The sequence below is a fragment of the Oncorhynchus masou genome, chromosome 20 (assembly GCF_036934945.1).
Source record: "Oncorhynchus masou masou isolate Uvic2021 chromosome 20, UVic_Omas_1.1, whole genome shotgun sequence".
NCBI lineage: Eukaryota > Metazoa > Chordata > Actinopteri > Salmoniformes > Salmonidae > Oncorhynchus > Oncorhynchus masou.
Window position 1 is genome coordinate 20,591,648 of NC_088231.1, and position 19,978 is coordinate 20,611,625.

Genomic DNA, 19,978 nt, shown 5'->3' on the forward strand with positions numbered 1-19,978 from the left:
TGTACAGACAGACTGCATGGTATGCTGCCTGTAAAATAAACCAGGAAATGTTTTTTAGAGCCCAATTTATACAGTCCCATTTGGACCACATTGTTGGTCAGCCTTGTCTATCTCCCCGTGGCGGCTCGTTAACGAGTGGGAGTCGACCTGGACCGTGTGGGTGGACGGCTGTTTTAAGATATCACTTGAATACACACCATCACAAAGAAATCCATTATTCATTCGTTTTAGTCCTCAGTAACCTCATAAGGCAAATATAATGGATTTTCCAAATGGCATATTTTGTGTATAATTACGTTACTGGTCTGAACCTACACATTAAATCTTTATTTTGATCATTAAAACATACAAGACTGTCCTGATCACAGTCCACACACATAAATCCGAATAAAAGAATAAAATAAAATATTTTTTCAAGAATTAAATACAAAATAAAAAATTTCCAACACAACTTAAGTTTGAGACAAGTGTAATGGGACTCTTCTTGATGAATCAATCAATGTCAGATCTACTTTTCTTCTCCCTGAGTCTCCAGTTGGATATTGGTTAGACATATGCTACGTTATAGCATGCTAAATGTTTCTGATCAGTGATAGATGAACACTTGATTTAGACTACAGTATAGCATGCTAAATGTTTCTGATCAGTGATAGATGAACACTTGATTTAGACTACAGTATAACATGCTAAATGTTTCTGATCAGTGATAGATGAACACTTGATTTAGACTACAGTATAGCATGCTAAATGTTTCTGATCAGTGATAGATGAACACTTGATTTAGACTACAGTATAGCATGCTAAATGTTTCTGATCAGTGATAGATGAACACTTGATTTAGACTACATTATAACATGCTAAATGTTTCTGATCAGTGATAGATGAACACTTGATTTAGACTACAGTATAGCATGCTAAATGTTTCTGATCAGTGATAGATGAACACTTGATTTAGACTACAGTATAGCATGCTAAATGTTTCTGATCAGTGATAGATGAACACTTGATTTAGACTACAGTATAGCATGCTAAATGTTTCTGATCAGTGATAGATGAACACTTGATTTAGACTACAGTATAACATGCTAAATGTTTCTGATCAGTGATAGATGAACACTTGATTTAGACTACAGTATAACATGCTAAATGTTTCTGATCAGTGATAGATGAACACTTGATTTAGACTACAGTTATAACATGCTAAATGTTTCTGATCAGTGATAGATGACCTATACCACCTCCAGGTATTTGCCCAGTCAGGAAACAATTAACCAAATAGCCAATACAGACGGAGATTCAGTGAATCAGTCAAGTCAGTCAAGTCAGTGAGTCAGTGAAGTCAGTGAAGTCAGTGGAGTCAGTGAGTCAGTGAAGTCAGTGGAGTCAGTGGAGTCAGTGGAGTCAGTGGAGTCAGTGAAGTCAGTGAAGTCAGTGAATCAGTGAAGTCAGTGAGGTCACAGCCTTTTTGGAGTACGTCTCGGTTACTAAGCGACTGAAGTGAAGAGCAAAATAATCAGCTTGTTGAAGCTAAATAACATGCTGTAAAAAATGTCCTAATCAGTGTTGATCAATGAGCCACCTAGACTAGATGATCATGAGCAGCACCCACCCCTAACCTAACCCCTAACCCTAACCCCAACCCCTAACCCCTAACCCCAAACCTAACCCCAAACCTAACCCCTAACCCCTAACCCCAAACCTAACCCCAAACCCCAAACCTAACCCCAAACCCTAACCCCAACCCCTAACCCCAAACCTAACCCCTAACCCTAACCCCAACCCCTAACCCTAACCCCAAACCCCAAACCTAACCCCTAACCCTAACCCCTAACCCCAACCCCTAAACCCTAACCCCTAACCCCAAACCTAACCCCTAACCCCAACCCCTAAACCCTAAACCACCTAGACAAGATGATCATGAGCAGCACCCACCTCAAACCTAACCCCTAACCCACCTAGACTAGATGATCATGAGCAGCACCCACCCCTAACCCTAACCCCTAACCCCAAACCTAACCCCTAACCCCAAACCTAACCCCTAACCCTAACCCCAACCCCTAAACCCTAAACCACCTAGACAAGATGATCATGAGCAGCACCCACCCCTAACCCTAACCCCTAACCCACCTAGACTAGATGATCATGAGCAGCACCCACCCCTAACCCCTAACCCACCTAGACTAGATGATCATGAGCAGCACCCACCCCAACCCCTAACCCCTAACCCACCTAGACTAGATGATCATGAGCAGCACCCACCCCTAACCCTAACCCACCTAGACTAGATGATCATGAGCAGCACCCACCCCTAACCCCTAACCCCAAACCTAACCCCTAACCCCAAACCTAACCCCTAACCCTAACCCCTAACCCCTAACCCACCTAGACTAGATGATCATGAGCAGCACCCACCTCAACGTAGCTAACATTTCCACAGCCTAGTTGTAGTCTAACCAATATCCAACTGGAGCTTCAGGGAGAAGAAAAATAAACCTGACATTGATTGATTCATCAAGAAGAGTCCATTACGCTTGTCTCAGCGTGAAACGGTGCTGAAATAGCTGACCACCGGGTAGACTATTGCTTCACATGTATTATAACTATTGGGGATGACTTTGGGAGTTTCAGGAAACGGCAATGTGATCACTTCAATTGAATTAGCCTACTTGATTCCAATATTTTTCGTCGTTCTGTGATACTTATTCCCACAGTGTTACGGTTTTCTTTGTGCGAAGGAGAGTCGGACCAAAATGCGGCGTGTAGATTGCGATCCATGTTTATTAATAAACAAAAGTAAACACGAATCAAAATACAATGAAAACAACAAACGTAACAAGAAAAACGAAAACAGCCTATACTGGTGTAAACTGACACCGACCAAGGACAGAACAAGGACAATCACCCACCAAACACTCAAAGAATATGGCTGCCTAAATACGGTTCCCAATCAGAGACAACGATAAACACCTGCCTCTGATTGAGAACCACTTCAGACAGCCATAGATTCACCTAGAACACCCCACTAAGCTACCATCCCAATACATGTGAAAAAACCCAAGACAAAACACACAAAAACCCATGTCACACCCTGGCCTGACTAAATAGATAAAGAAAACACAAAATACTAAGACCAGGGCGTGACACACAGTCCTTATTTACGGATCCATCCAGTTGTAGATTAGAAAACAGTTATTGTGGCGATGAGAAGAGATGGGTGAAGTGACAATTTTTTATTTGACCTTTAACTAGGCATGTCAGTTAAGAACAAATATTTTTTTACAATGACAATCTACCCCGGCGAAACCCTAACCCTGTCCCTAACCCTAACCCCTAACCCCTAACCCTAACCCCTAACCCTAACCCCTAACCCTAACCCCTAACCCCTAACCCTAACCCCGTACCTAACCCTAACCCCTAACCCTAACCCCTAACCCCGTACCTAACCCTAACCCCTAACCCCTAACCCTAACCCCTAACCCCTAACCCTAACCCCTAACCCTAACCCCTAACCCCTAACCCTAACCCCTAACCCCTAACCCTAACCCCTAACCCCGTACCTAACCCTAACCCCTAACCCTAACCCTAACCCCTAACCCCATACCTAACCCTAACCCCTAACCCTAAACCCCTAACCCCATACCTAACCCTAACCCCTAACCCTAACCCCTAACCCCTAACCCTAATCCTGCCGAGGATGGGCTAATTGTGAGCCGCCCTATGGGACGGGCCTCCTGCACCTCTCTGATTCAGAGGGGTTGGGTTAAATGAGGAAGAAACATTTCATCGATACTGAATACATTCAGCTGAACAACTGACTAGGTATCCCACCTTTCCCATTCCCGATCACAGCCGGTTGTGATACAGCCTGGAATCGAATCAGGGTCTGTAGTGACGCCTCTAGCAGGGAGACACAGTGTCTTAGACCGCTGAACCAGGGTCTGTAGAGAAGTCTCTAGCACTGAGACACAGTGAATTAGACCACTGAACCAGGGTGTGTAGAGACACCTCTAGCAGGGAGATACAGTACCATAGACCACTGAACCAGGGTGTGTAGTGACACCTCTAGCAGGGAGATACAGTACCATAGACCACTGAACCAGGGTCTGTAGAGACACCTCTAGCAGGGAGATGCAGTACCATAGACCACTGAACCAGGGTGTGTAGAGACACCGCTAGCAGGGAGATACAGTACCATAGACCACTGAACCAGGGTGGTAGAGACACCTCTAGCAGGGAGATACAGTACCATAGACCACTGAACCAGGGTGTGTAGAGACAACGCTAGCAGGGAGATACAGTACCATAGACCACTGAACCAGGGTGTGTAGAGACACCTCTAGCAGGGAGATGCAGTACCATAGACCACTGAACCAGGGTGGTAGAGACACCTCTAGCAGGGAGATGCAGTACCATAGACCACTGAACCAGGGTGTGTCTAGCAGGGAGATGCAGTACCATAGACCACTGAACCAGGGTGTGTAGAGACACCTCTAGCAGGGAGATACAGTACCATAGACCACTGAACCAGGGTGTGTAGAGACACCTCTAGCAGGGAGATACAGTACCATAGACCACTGAACCAGGGTGTGTAGAGACACCTCTAGCAGGGAGATACAGTACCATAGACCACTGAACCAGGGTGTGTAGAGACACCTCTAGCAGGGAGATACAGTACCATAGACCACTGAACCAGGGTGTGTAGAGACACCTAGCAGGGAGATCTAGCAGGGAGATAGCAGGGAGATGCAGTACCATAGACCACTGAACCAGGGTGTGTAGAGACACCTCTAGCAGGGAGATACAGTACCATAGACACTGAACCTGAGAGACACCAGGGGATACAGTACCATAGACCACTGAACCAGGGTGTGTAGAGACACCTCTAGCAGGGAGATACAGTACCATAGACCACTGAACCAGGGTGTGTAGAGACACCTCTAGCAGGGAGATACAGTACCATAGACCACTGAACCAGGGTGTGTAGACACCTCTAGCAGGGAGATACAGTACCATAGACCACTGAACCAGGGTGTGTAGAGACACCTCTAGCAGGGAGATACAGGGACTGAATACAGTAGCCATAGACCACTGAACCAGGGTGTGTAGAGACACCTCTAGCAGGGAGATACAGTACCATAGACCACTGAACCAGGGTGTGTAGAGACACCTCTAGCAGGGAGATACAGTACCATAGACCACTGAACCAGGGTGTGTAGAGACACCTCTAGCAGGGAGATACAGTACCATAGACCACTGAACCAGGGTGTGTAGAGACACCTCTAGCAGGGAGATGCAGTACCATAGACCACTGAACCAGGGTGTGTAGAGACACCTCTAGCAGGGAGATACAGTACCATAGACCACTGAACCAGGGTGTGTAGAGACACCTCTAGCAGGGAGATACAGTACCATAGACCACTGAACCAGGGTGTGTAGAGACACCTCTAGCAGGGAGATACAGTACCATAGACCACTGAACCAGGGTGTGTAGTGACACCTCTAGCAGGGAGATGCAGTACCATAGACCACTGAACCAGTAGTGACACTAGCAGGGAGATGCAGTACCATAGACCACTGAACCAGGGTGTGAGTGACACCTCTAGCAGGGAGATGCAGTACCATAGACCACTGAACCAGGGTGTGTAGTGACACCTCTAGCAGGGAGATGCAGTACCATAGACCACTGAACCAGGGTGTGTAGAGACACCTCTAGCAGGGAGATACAGTACCATAGACCACTGAACCAGGGTGGAGTACAGACATAGACCACTGAACCAGGGTGGGAGAGCAGGGAGATGCAGTACCATAGACCACTGAACCAGGGTGTGTAGAGACACCTCTAGCAGGGAGATACAGTACCATAGACCACTGAACCAGGGTGTGTAGAGACACCTCTAGCAGGGAGATACAGTACCATAGACCACTGTGCCACGCCTCGTGAAGTTTAAAACTGCCAGGAGGATCGTAGTAACAGGCACTGCATAACAACCATCAAGAGACGAAGAGCGTAGCCCGTGACAACGCCGCCTCAGCGTTACGGCTGCATTTCACACTAAAGCCATAGCAGAACTTTACCACAATCATGGCGAGGTTGGTTGGCGGATATAACAGTAGAGGCTTTGTCTCCAGAAAATCCTTTCATATAGAAAGAACAGTCTGGCAAAACAAAAAGTATTCTGGATGCTGAGGTTGGTCGGAGAAAAAAACGGCTTGGTTTGAAAGGTGCATCTGTATCTGTGTGACACAGTGGAGGCTGGTGGGAGGAGCTATAGAGGGACGGGCTCATTGTTATGGCTGGATGGAACTAATGGAACTGGAATGGATGGAATGGAGTCAAAACGTGGGTTCCGTATGTTTGATGTGTTCCAGCCATTACAATGGGCCTGTCCTCCTACGGCTCCTCCCACCAGCCTCCACTGGTGTGACAGACATTCAGCTCCACTCAGTCTACTAAACCATAGACCACATCTACCTCTATCTAATGGAGCAGCATAGACCACATCTATCTAATGGAGCAGCATAGACCACATCTACCTCTGATTAATGGAGCAGCATAGACCACATATATCTAATGGAGTAGCATAGACCACATCTATCTAATGGAGTAGCATAGACCACATCTATCTAATGGAGTAGCATAGACCACCTTTATCTAATGGAGCAGCATAGACCACATCTACCTCTGATTAATGGAGCAGCATAGACCACATCTATCTAATGGAGCAGCATAGACCACATCTATCTAATGGAGCAGCATAGACCACATCTACCTCTGATTAATGGAGCAGCATAGACCACATCTATCTAATGGAGCAGCATAGACCACATCTATCCAATGGAGCAGCATAGACCACTACCTCTGATTAATGGAGCAGCATAGACCACATCTACCTTTATCTAATGGAGTAGCATAGACAACATCTACCTCTATCTAATGGAGTAGCAGAGACCACATCTATCTAATGGAGCAGCATAGACCACATCTACCTTTATCTAATGGAGTAGCAAAGACCACATCTATCTAATGGAGTAGCATAGACCCCATCTACATCTATCTAATGGAGTAGCATAGACCACATCTATCTAATGGAGTAGCATAGACCACATCTATCTAATGGAGCAGCATAGACCACATCTACCTCTATCTAATGGAGTAGCATAGACCTCATCTACCTCTATCTAATGGAGTAGCAGAGACCACATCTACCTCTATCTAATGGAGTAGCAGAGACCACATCTATCTAATGGAGTAGCAGAGACCACATCTACCTCTATATAATGGAGTAGCATAGACCACATCTACCTCTATCTAATGGAGTAGCAGAGACCACATCTACCTCTATCTAATGGAGTAGCAGAGACCACATCTATCTAATGGAGTAGCAGAGACCACATCAAACTCTATCTAATGGAGTAACATAGACCACATCTACCTCTATCTAATGGAGTAGCAGAGACCACATCTACCTCTATCTAATGGAGTAGCAGAGACCACATCTACCTCTATCTAATGGAGTAGCAGAGACCATCTAATGGAGTAGCAGAGACCACATCTACCTCTAATCTAATGGAGTAGAAGAGACCACATCTACCTCAATCTAATGGAGTAACATAGACCACATCTACCTCTATCTAATGGAGTAGCAGAGACCACATCTACCTCAATCTAATGGAGTAACATAGACCACATCTACCTCTATCTAATGGAGTAGCAGAGACCACATCTAACTCTATCTAATGGAGTAACATAGACCACATCTACCTCTATCTAATGGAGTAGCAGAGACCACATCTACCTCAATCTAATGGAGTAGCAGAGACCACATCTAACTCTATCTAATGGAGTAACATAGACCACATCTACCTCTATCTAATGGAGTAGCAGAGACCACATCTACCTCTATCTCATGGAGTAGCAGAGACCACATCTACCTCTAATTAATGGAGTAGAAGAGACCACATCTACCTCAATCTAATGGAGTAACATAGACCACATCTACCTCTATCTAATGGAGTAGAAGAGACCACATCTATCTCTATCTAATGGAGTAGCAGAGACCACATCTACCTCTATCTAATGGAGTAGCAGAGACCACATCCACCTCTATCTAATGGAGTAGCAGAGACCACATCTATCTAATGGAGTAGCAGAGACCACATCTACCTCTATCTAATGGAGTAGCAGAGACCACATCTACCTCTATCTAATGGAGTAACATAGACCACATCTACCTCTATCTAATGGAGTAGAAGAGACCACATCTATCTCTATCTAATGGAGTAGAATAGACCACATCTATCTCTATCTAATGGAGTAGAAGAGACCACATCTACCTCTATCTAATGGAGTAGCAGAGACCACATCTACCTCTATCTAATGGAGTAGCATAGACCACATCTATCTAATGGAGCAGCAGAGACCACATCTACCTCTAATTAATGGAGCAACATAGACCACATCTACCTCTATCTCATGGAGTAGCAGATACCACATCTACCTCTATCTCATGGAGTAGCAGAGACCACATCTACCTCTATCTCATGGAGTAGCAGAGACCACATCTACCTCTATCTCATGGAGTAGCAGAGACCACATCTACCTCTAATTAATGGAGCAACATAGACCACATCTACCACATCACATGACCAGACCTAGTAATAAGGCTAGATCATATTGAGGTTTTACCAGACCAAACACTTCCCCCACCATTGTGACCTCAACTCCAATCTGGGTTAAGCAGGCCAACCCATTCATTCACACATTATGGGATGTGCAGTGAGCTGATAGCTCCAGTCTACTGTGAGATACAGAGCCTTCCGAGAGTATTAATACCTCTTGATTTATTCCACATTTTTGTTGTGTTACAGCCTGAATTCAAAATTGATTAAATATATGTTATTTTTCTCTCTCACGCATCTACACACAATACTGCATTATAACAAAGCGAAAACATGTTTTTGTTGGTAATTTGGTGCAAATTTTATGAAAATTAAATTCAGAAATATGTCATTTACATAAGTATTCACACCACTTTGTTATGGGCTCAGGTGAATCTAAAATCCTTTGATCATCCACCACAACTTGATTGTTTAGGATTTAGAAAGAAACGATCTGTGGCCTGAAATGCAAAGCGCTATGTCCGCAGAAAACCAGGCACAGGTCAGCCTTACAACACCATCCCCACCGTGAAGCATGGTGGTGGCGGCAGCATCATGTTATGGGCTCAGGTGCATCTAAAATCCCTTGATCATCCACTACAACTTGATTTAGAAAGAAACAATATGTGGCCTGAAATGCAAAGCGTTATGTCCACAGAAACCCAGGCACAGGTCAGCCTTACAACACCATCCCCACCGTGAAGCATGGTGGTGGCGGCAGCATCATGTTATGGGGATGCTGTTCAGCGGCACAGGCTTCACGGTAGGGATGGGGTTATAAGAGTGATGACCTGTGCCTGTTTTTTTCAGGGCAAATGACAGGTTGGGGGTGCAGATGTGCATTCCAACAGGACAATGACCCCCCAAGCATCACTGGAGCAGAACAATAATGTGAAAGTCCTTGAGTGGCTCAGCCATAGCCCAGACTTGAATCCCATTGAAAATATGTGGAAAGACTTGAAGATTGCTGTTCACCGCCGCTCCCCATCTAACAACAGAGCTTGATAAAATCTGAAAGGAAGATTGGTAGAAAATCCCTAAATCCAGATGTACAAAGCTGATATAGACATACCCAAGATGACTCAAAACTGTAATCACCACCAACGCTGCTTCTAAAAAGTATTTTCTCAGGGGTGTGAATACTTACGTAAATCAGATATCTGTATTTATTTTTCAGTACATTTCTAAAAAAATATATATCTAAAAACATGTTTTCACTTTGTCGTTATGGGATATTGTGTGTAGATGGGTAAGAAACATTTTTTTTAATCCATTTTGAAATCAGGCTGTAACACAACAACATGTGGAATAAGTTGTAACACAACAACGTGTGGAATAAGTTGTAACACAACAACGTGTGGAATAAGTTGTAACACAACAACGTGTGGAATAAGTTGTAACACAACAACGTGTGGAATAAGTTGTAACACAACAACGTGTGGAATAAGTTGTAACAACAACGTGTGGAATAAGTTGTAACACAACAACATGTGGAATAAGTTGTAACACAACAACATGTGGAATAAGTTGTAACACAACAACATGTGGAATAAGTTGTAACACAACAAAAAGTGGAATAAGTCACGGGTATGAATACTTTGTGAAGGTACACTGATTGGCTGATTTATGCTACACAAAAGATAAATAGCATACGTTTTTTCTAAACTAATCCAATCTGTTTGTAGTTGGACTTATTCCACCAGTTACTGAGTTGGTTGTTCCAGTTTAGACGACTGAGGTAGTCTCCGTATCTCTTCCTCACCCTGGCAGTCATTCTGAACGGAGGTTGTGGGTGATTTAAAAAAAAATCCACTTGTTAGATGTTCTAACTCTGGCTGGATTCCAATAGGAATTAAACATCACTTTGCAAACCAGCGTAAATTGAGTGCAGGTCTGATGTGGCCTGTAAACGAGGAGTTTCCCAACACCACTGTGTTACGATATAACTAGGCCCTCAGAATAAAGGCCTTGTGATATATTACGCAATGGATTGTCATAAATAATGACATTTTAAACGATAATAAAGCTGGTGGAAATGTTCAGAGGGTTCTAGGAAGAACCCTTCAAAGATAAAATGGTTCTCAGTAGAACCCTTCAAAGATGAAATGGTTCTCAGTAGAACCCTTCAACGATAAAATGGTTCTCAGTAGAACCCTTCAAAGAGGATTCTGAGTATAACCATATACAGGGGGTTCTATGCAGAACCCTACCCAGCACCAAGTAAGCTTCTACTTAGTACCTTTCTTTCTAAGAGTGCAATGCACTATTTCCTGTGCACTAGATAGGGAATAGGGTGCTATCTGGGTGCTATCTGGGATGCGGAGAGTGAGATATATTGCCTAGTTTTAGAGGATCTCTGTCTTCACACTTGACAGAGTATTTTAGATCTCTCATAAGGACGGCTGGGTATATCCGACCTCATTATTTCAATTCGGGGATGCAGATATATATTCAGATGTCTGGTTTAACAGTTAGGTTAGTTATCCACTTTATAATTGGGCTTCTGACTTGATGTATTTATGTGACTGCCTGGGTTTTAAGCCTGTTGAGTTAAAGTCTATGTAATAGTTTAGGGAACTAATGTCACTTCTTCAGTCCTTAGACATGGTTTAAAATCACATCACACAATGCATTTTTTTTTATCATATGATCACATATGTCTTTATGCTCGAGAGAAAAATATGTTATTTCTATGAGTTGCATCATAACAACTTGAATAATACCTGGATATGCACTTGGATGATACAATGACCTAATTAGCTACCGCTATAGTCAGCAGAGCGAAGAATGGAGACAAGAGTGTGGCTGGCTACTGTTGGGGCGGGTGGGGGGTCAGACAGTGTAATTAGGGACCTGGCCTCAGATGCACTATGACACCACTCAGACTGGCTGGGGGGGGGGGTTCAGACAGTGTAATTAGGGTCCTGGCCTCAGATGCACTATGACACCACTCAGACTGGCTGGGGGGGGTCATTAGGGTCCTGGCCTCAGATGCACTATGACACCACTCAGACTGGCTGGGGGGGAGTCATTAGGGTCCTGGCCTCAGATGCATTGTGACATGACATGTCTTTAGACTGGAGTAGAGAAAGGGTTAAGTTGTCCCTAGATGCTGACCTAGGAACAGTTTGATGTTTAATGGGTTGAGTTGTCCTGGGAACAGTTTGGTGTTTAATGGCTGTTCCACTGGATGTGGCTGTTCCACTGGATGTCAGAAGGTGAATTCACCAATTTGTAAGTCGCTCTGGATAAGAGCGTCTGCTAAATGACTTAAATGTAAATGTAAATGTAATGAGTTAAGTTGTCCTAGGAACAGATTTTTAATGGGTTAAGTTGTCCCTAGATGCTGACCTAGGAACAGTTTGGTGTTTAATGGGTTAAGTTGTCCCTAGATACTGACCTAGGAACAGTTTGGTGTTTAATGGGTTAAGTTGTCTCTAGACACTGACCTAGGAACAGGTTAATGCCCTTCCCCTTTAATGGTATAAGGTTAGGGTTGAGAAACTCCTGGAACAGTTGTAAGCCCTTCCCCTTTAATGGTATAGGTTAGGGTTGAGAAACTCCTGGAACAGTTGTAAGCCCTTCCCCTTTAATGGTATAGGTTAGGGTTGAGAAACTCCTGGAGCAGTTGTATGTCCTTCCCCTTTAATGGTATAGGTTAGGGTTGAGAAACTCCTGGAACAGTTGTAAGCCCTTCCCCTTTAATGGTATAGGTTAGGGTTGAGAAACTCCTGGAACAGTTGTAAGCCCTTCCCCTTTAAGGGTATAGGTTAGAGTTGAGAAGCTCCTGGAACAGTTGTAAGCCCTTCCCCTTTAAGGGTATAGGTTAGGGTTAAGAAACTCCTGGAACAGTTGTGAGCCCTTCCCCTTTAATGGTAAAAGTTAGGGTTGAGAAACTCCTGGAACAGTTGTATGTCCTTCCCCTTTAAGGGTATAGGTTAGGGTTGAGAAACTCATGGAACAGTTGTGAGCCCTTCCCCTTTAAGGGTATAGGTCGGGGTTGAGAAACTCCTGACTCAGAACCTATGGGACATTTAAAGGAGAGTGAACCAGGGTCTTTGTGATGTTTACAGTTACAAACGGTGACAGGGTTCAACATTTGACACATCTGGCATCTCTGACCAGCTGACCTGGTCAAGGAGATCTCAGGGCCCTGGTTACAAGTCTGGGGACTTCCTGGTTAGGTCACATGATCAGGAAAAACTCCCTAGCCACAATCAGAATACTCACAATCCCTGGCAGTCTGAATGAACTATGTTTGAAAGACATTTGATCTCGGAGGATCTCTAAATCGAAGGTACGGCAAGCTAGCTACCACAAAGAGAACAATTGCCTATTCAGAGATGTGTGTATATTGTGTGTGTGTGTGTGTTGCCCAAAGCCTCTCTGAGCATCGGTGAGATATATATCTGCAATCCCTCTCTCTTCAGAACAGACAAACCAGTGTCCATGAATCATCTACGGTGAGACAAAGTTATCAGCCATTACAACATTACCAAGGCCCTCAGAAATGTAGCCGTTTAACGAAGTCGATTTAGTGCACTACTTTTCAGCAGGGCCCATAAAGGCTCTGGTCAAAAGTAGTGCACTATGTAGGGAATAGGGTGCCATCTGGAATGTAAGCCTTCGAGGATACAGTATGGGGTTCATATGCAGTGGCAATCCATGTCAGTTGATGATAAATAACGACATGTCATTATCTCCTACCAGTCTATCATGTTATTGATTTCATTATTGATCGATATCGGACGCTGCATTTTTTTTGCTGTTCATAAAATCAAGGTCATTTGTGCCTTGATATAAATAAGAGGTTTAATTCATTCAAGTCACACGGGCACGTCCTGAAACATTGGCCTTGTTGATTTTTCAAGAAACCTACTGAATCCATCTGGTATTATTGGATGAAAATGGAGCGTTCAGGTTTCTGAACAACACACAAGTGGCTGGATATGGCTGCCATAACAACATGTTTCCACCCCCCCCGAGTCTCTCTCCCCCCGCTCCGCATCCCTTCTCCGGTTGTTTTGAACCGAGATAGAGCGGTGAGAATAGACACTCACCCACACAGGAGACGCGAAAAGGAGCAGCTATTTTCAAACACCATAAACAACGAGATTCCTGTGTTTGTTATTACCCGCAGAGCGGCGGACATGGTGATGAAACGTTAACTGAGGAAAGGTAAATGAACGAAAATGTGTTTCTATGGATTATTTGGAGGAGCGAGAAGGCGTGAGGAATGTGAGCGTTTCTAACCAGCACCTCGCGCGGGGACGGGGAGCGACGCCCATTCCATCCCGTCACCGCTACCGAGCATCATCAGTCTCGAACACTGCTCACGGGAGAAGCTCGAGCCTACCGTATATCACCCCACTACACAGTGCAGGCCACTTCTATTCTAAAATCAAATAGGTCATTCATAACCGTAGAAAAACGATGCATTGACTTACCACATCTCACACGAAGCTGCAGCAATGGTCGCGCACAGATCTAGGCATTGAAAGCGCAGTGTCTTTACAATAACCGTCGTCTCCCTTGTAACAGTCCAGAGTTCTTGCTTGGAAGAAAAAAAATCCCCTCAAATGAATGAAAAATGTAGCAATTTGATTCCAAGTCAGCGATGCTTTTAAATCGTCAAGGTAAATTCTGATTCCTCTTATAACAAAAAATATGCTTAAACGATATATAGTCTTCGCAGTTCTTGATTGTAACATGGGCTAACGGACAACCTTTCGAAGGCTCAGTGTTTAGTATCCAGATCACCGTTCACAGAACGCTACCGGTGAAGAGGTACAGACCCCAACGCAACGAGTCCAGTATTGGAAGAGAGGACGGGAACACTATAGCTTAAAGATCCACGAAGCCAGCTCTCTCTCTCTCTCTCCCTCTCTCTCTCTCTCTCAGATCTGTCTCTTTCTGTATTTCTCTCAGCTCTCTCTCGCTCTCTCTCTTAGCGGTCTTCAAAAACGTCCACGTAGAGAGCACGTTGACCTGTTCGCGGGAAGAGCAAAGGGGTCAAAAAATGACAACCCAATTTGGAAGTGGATGCTCAGACGAGATCAGATTCAGATAAGTGGAGCGGAGCGGAGCGCAGAGCGATGCAGGCGGGCTGTGGTGATGCCTCCTCGGGCAAGAAGAGGGGACCAAGTCAAAAGAAAACACGGAACTGGATCATGGCTCAATAAGTGTGAGAGGGTTCCATCTGCTGTATGAATAGAATACATTAATCATGAAGCTCTTAATCCACATATACTGAAGAAAAATATAAACGCAACATGTAAAGTGTCGGTTCCACGTTTCATGAGCTGAAATACAAGATCCCGCAAATGTTCCATTCAGCACAAAAAAAAGCTTATTTCTCTCGAATGTTGTGCACAAATGTGTTTACATCCCTGTTGGTAAGCATGTATTCCTTTGCCCCAAGATAATCAATGCACCCGACAGGTGTGGCATATCAAGAAGCTGATTGAACAGCATCATTCTTACACAGGTGCACCTTGTGCTGGGGACAATAAAACGCTGCTCTAAAATGTCACAACACAATGCCACAGATGACTCAAGTTTTGAGGGAGTGTGCAATTGGCTAGCTGACTGCAGGAATGTTCACCAGAGCTGTTGCCAGATAATGTTAATTTCTCAACCATAAACTGCACCAATGTCATTTTAGATCATTTGGCTGATATGTCCAACCAGCCTCACAACCGCAGACCACGTGTGTATGGCGCTGTGTGGGCGAGTGGTTTGCTGATGTATGTCAATGTTGTGAACAGAGTGCCCCATGGTGGCGCTGGGGTTATGGTATGGGCAGGCATAAATTACAGACAACGAACACAATTGCATTTTATCTATGTCAATTTGAATGCACAGAGATACCGTGACGTGATCCCGAGTCCCATTGTCGTGCCATTCACCCGCAGCCATCACCACATGTTTCAGCATGATAACGCACGGACCCCATATCGCAAGGATCTGTACACAATTCCTGGAAGCTGAAAACGTCCCAGTTCTTCCATGGCCTGCACACTCACCAGACACGTTACCCACGTTTCTGTTTCCGGGTAATATCCAGCCACTTTGCACAGCCTATTGAAGAGGAGTGGAACAACATTCCACAGGACACAATCAAACGTCTGATCAACACCGCTCGATGCGAAAGAGAAGTGTCACACGGGCATGAGGCAGTAGTCACACCAGATAACCTACCGACTGGTTTTCTGATCCACGCCCCTTTACCTTTGTTACATTTAATGTACAGTATATGTGACCAACAAATGCATCTGCATTCCCTGTGTTCCTAATACATAGATTAGGGCCTAATGCATTTATTTATATTTGACTGATTTCCTTTAATGAACTGTACCTCAGTTAAAATCTTAGAAATTGTTGCACGTTGAGTTTATATTTTTTTGTTGAGCCTATGCTGTGCCACGTTGTGTGTTGGGGTTATCATAGAATTACGTTAACATTGTGTAGGACCAATCTGCATTGTTGACTCATTTATTTAGTCAGAGTTTAGTCAGAAAATGGCATTCTCTTGTCCAAAGATAGGCCTATAACTTTAAACCTTCAAAATGAATATAGTATCACAATCACCATGAAATAACTACTGGAGTGAATTTGAAATGAAACTTAATTTTCTTACCTGAAGAAAACCAATGTGTATTTTCATTGGGTCTATGAGGACGGACGAGAAGGTCGCAGGTGCGCGTCTGGTCCGCTTTCAGGACGTCAGAAGATCACCGGTGAGGTGCGCATGCGTCCCTGACAGTGTGAAACGGATCGGCACACGCTTGATAAAACAGTTGATCTCCGTCTGTTTTGATCGATTTTGTGGTATTTTGCGTAGGTTTAAAACATACAATTCATGTCGGTTTACGGTTTTAATGTTATATTCATACATGTAGCTCTAAAACGGACAAAATGTTGATTTTTTTTTCCTGGCGACCGCGGACTTCTTTAGGGGGACCTGTTGATTCTACGGTGTAGCCCACCGAAGCAGCAATGGAGGTGAGCTAACGGTGACGGGATTGTGAGTCTTCGGGATATCTAGCCTATGCCACTATAGGCTACGTTTAACATTTACCCCAGCATTTTTTTAAATCTCCATTAGACCTGAGACGATCTATTTACTGAAGTGCAGAGATTTATTTGCCATGCACATTGGGAAATAAAGTGCGTTGGATTTATGCGTTGACTATTGTCACCTGTGGGCTACTGTTACGGCACTCAGGGCACTCTAATCTTATCTGTAGGCTATAGGATACTATTATTTTGACAATAAAATCTGTTTATAATGCATAAACTACGTAGCCTTAAACCTAAAATAGCCTATAGGCTACCAACACTCATGGAAACTGATTTATAAATTAGGAACGGCTTATTCAAAACCTCGTCGTATTATTTTTTATTTTGCGTTCTCTTGTCACATAATACACATTATTTTGGCTTCATGTTTTTGATATTCACCACAGCTGCCTGTTAACCATTCTTGTCTAGCCCACTAAATCAATCCCGTTATCAAACGCACCGCTTGTCTCTCGCTCTCTTGCTTGAGTGGCCTGGGGTGTATTCATTACTGCAAACCGTAGCAAAACCTTTTCCAACTGTTCCCGATAATTTCTCATTGGACACATTCAGGTTAGTCCCTTCCCATTTCGACCGCCTGCTTCCTAGTGAATAAGCTTGATCCCTGTCCTGTCCCATGCACCTGGCACAAAATGATCGTGAGGCTGCATGTCAACTGTAATTACCGTGAGTCTTGGATAAGGCTATTTGCCGATGGTAATCTCATCTAAGAGCATTAGGTTTACTTCGGGAAGGCGCTTGCAAACAAGCTTGTTTGAGCAAACACCCCGTGCGTTCCAAATGACGCCCTATCAAAATATGCTTCGGTCATTTATCATGTAAACACATGTATATTTTATTGTGGCGCTGCATCAGTGAGATATGGACATGACGATATGAGCTTCTCTATCCATGGAATTAGCCCACTGCGTCACCAGGATGGAGCGAGCAAAGAAGGCTGTTCATTTTAGGCTATTCAAACAGACCTCGTTTGAAAGGCAACAATGACACATTTAGATCAGGTGTGGCCAACACACCTGAACACACTCAGCAAGATGGGGGATAGAGAGAGTTTTGTTGATGCTGAGAATGGAATGTATCTCTTTTTTTTATTTTTATAACATTTTTATAACATTCTTGTGGTTTTTATAGAACGTTTTCTTAATTGTTCTGAGAACATGACTTTACATAGAACTACAAGGAAACCTGTAGAAAACATTATGCCGAAGTACTGAAATTCCCACATAAGAAACATATGGTTCTCAGAACGTTATGTGCTAGCTGGGTAGTTTGCACCATTCCCAGAATGTTGTGGATAGGTTCTATACAAAAGAACCATAGGACAACCATGCTCTCGCAAACTCTAAGAAACATATGGTTGTCAGAACGTTATGTGCTAGCTGGGTAGCTTGCACCATTCCCAGAATGTTGTGGATAGGTTCTATACAAAATAACCATAGGACAACCATGCTCTCGCAAACTCTAAGAAACATATGGTTCTCAGAACGTTATGTGCTAGCTGGGTAGCTTGGACCATTCCCAGAATGTTGTGGATAGGTTCTATGCAAAATAACCATAGGACAACCATGCTCTCGCAAACTCTAAGAAACATATGGTTCTCAGAACGTTATGTGCTAGCTGGGTAGCTTGGACCATTCCCAGAATGTTGTGGATAGGTTCTATGCAAAATAACCATAAGACAACCATGCTCTCGCAAACTCGAAGAAACATATGGTTGTCAGAACGTTATGTGCTAGCTGGGTATACCCCATATGGGGTCTTAAAGGTGGAGTGGGGGGGCAGAAGCTGAGCTGCAAACTAATCATCTTAGCAACACGTATAAAAGGAACATTGAGGTGTTTTATTTAACAATATTTGTTTTATTTAACAACATTTGTTTTATTTAACAATATTTTGTTAAATTAAACAGCCTTCATGAAGACTTTCTGGTTTGATACTAGGAGGCCTAAACACACAAATCAAATTGCATTGTATTTGTCACGTCCACAGTTTACAGCATGTATAATGATACATCCACAGTTTACAGCAGGTATATGATACATCCACAGTTTACAGCAGGTATATGATACATCCACAGTTTACAGCAGGTATATGATACATCCACAGTTTACAGCAGGTATATGATACATCCACAGCTTACAGCAGGTATAATGATACATCACATCCACAGTTTACAGCAGGTGTAATGATACATCCACAGTTTACAGCAGGTATAATGATACATCCACAGTTTACAGCAGGTATATGATACATCCACAGTTTACAGCAGGTATATGATACATCCACAGTTTACAGCAGGTATAATGATACATCACATCCACAGTTTACAGCAGGTATATAATACATCCACAGTTTACAGCAGGTATAATGATACATCCACAGTTTACAGCAGGTATAATGATACATCCACAGTTTACAGCAGGTATATGATACATCCACAGTTTACAGCAGGTATATGATACATCCACAGTTTACAGCAGGTATATGATATATCACATCCACAGTTTACAGCAGGTATATGATACATACACAGTTTACAGCAGGTATATGATACATCCACAGTTTACAGCAGGTATATGATATATCACATCCACAGTTTACAGCAGGTATATGATACATCACATCCACAGTTTACAGCAGGTATATGATACATCCACAGTTTACAGCAGGTATATGATACATCACATCCACAGTTTACAGCAGGTATATGATACATCCACAGTTTACAGCAGGTATATGATACATCACATCCACAGTTTACAGCAGGTATATGATACATCCACAGTTTACAGCAGGTATATGATACATCCACAGTTTATAGCAGGTATATGATACATCCACAGTTTACAGCAGGTATATGATATATCACATCCACAGTTTACAGCAGGTATATAATACATCCACAGTTTACAGCAGGTATAATGATACATCCACAGTTTACAGCAGGTATAATGATACATCCACAGTTTACAGCAGGTATATGATACATCCACAGTTTACAGCAGGTATATGATACATCCACAGTTTACAGCAGGTATAATGATACATCCACAGTTTACAGCAGGTATAATGATACATCCACAGTTTACAGCAGGTATATGATACATCACATCCACAGTTTACAGCAGGTATATAATACATCCACAGCTTACAGCAGGTATATGATACATCCACAGTTTACAGCAGGTATAATGATACATCCACAGTTTACAGCAGGTATATGATACATCACATCCAC

The 19,978-nt window shown here is 43.4% G+C and overlaps 1 protein-coding gene across 1 annotated transcript in view; it reads right to left on the minus strand.

The window, feature by feature from the left end:
* Nucleotides 1-14,750, minus strand: part of adgrl3.1 (adhesion G protein-coupled receptor L3.1) — a 319,635-nt gene extending 304,885 nt beyond the window's left edge. The window contains 1 exon segment of the mRNA XM_064926745.1: nt 14,106-14,750. Within this exon segment, the coding sequence (XP_064782817.1) occupies nt 14,106-14,110 (5 nt within the window). The 5' untranslated portion in view covers nt 14,111-14,750.
* Between the last annotated feature and the right edge of the window lie 5,228 nt (nt 14,751-19,978).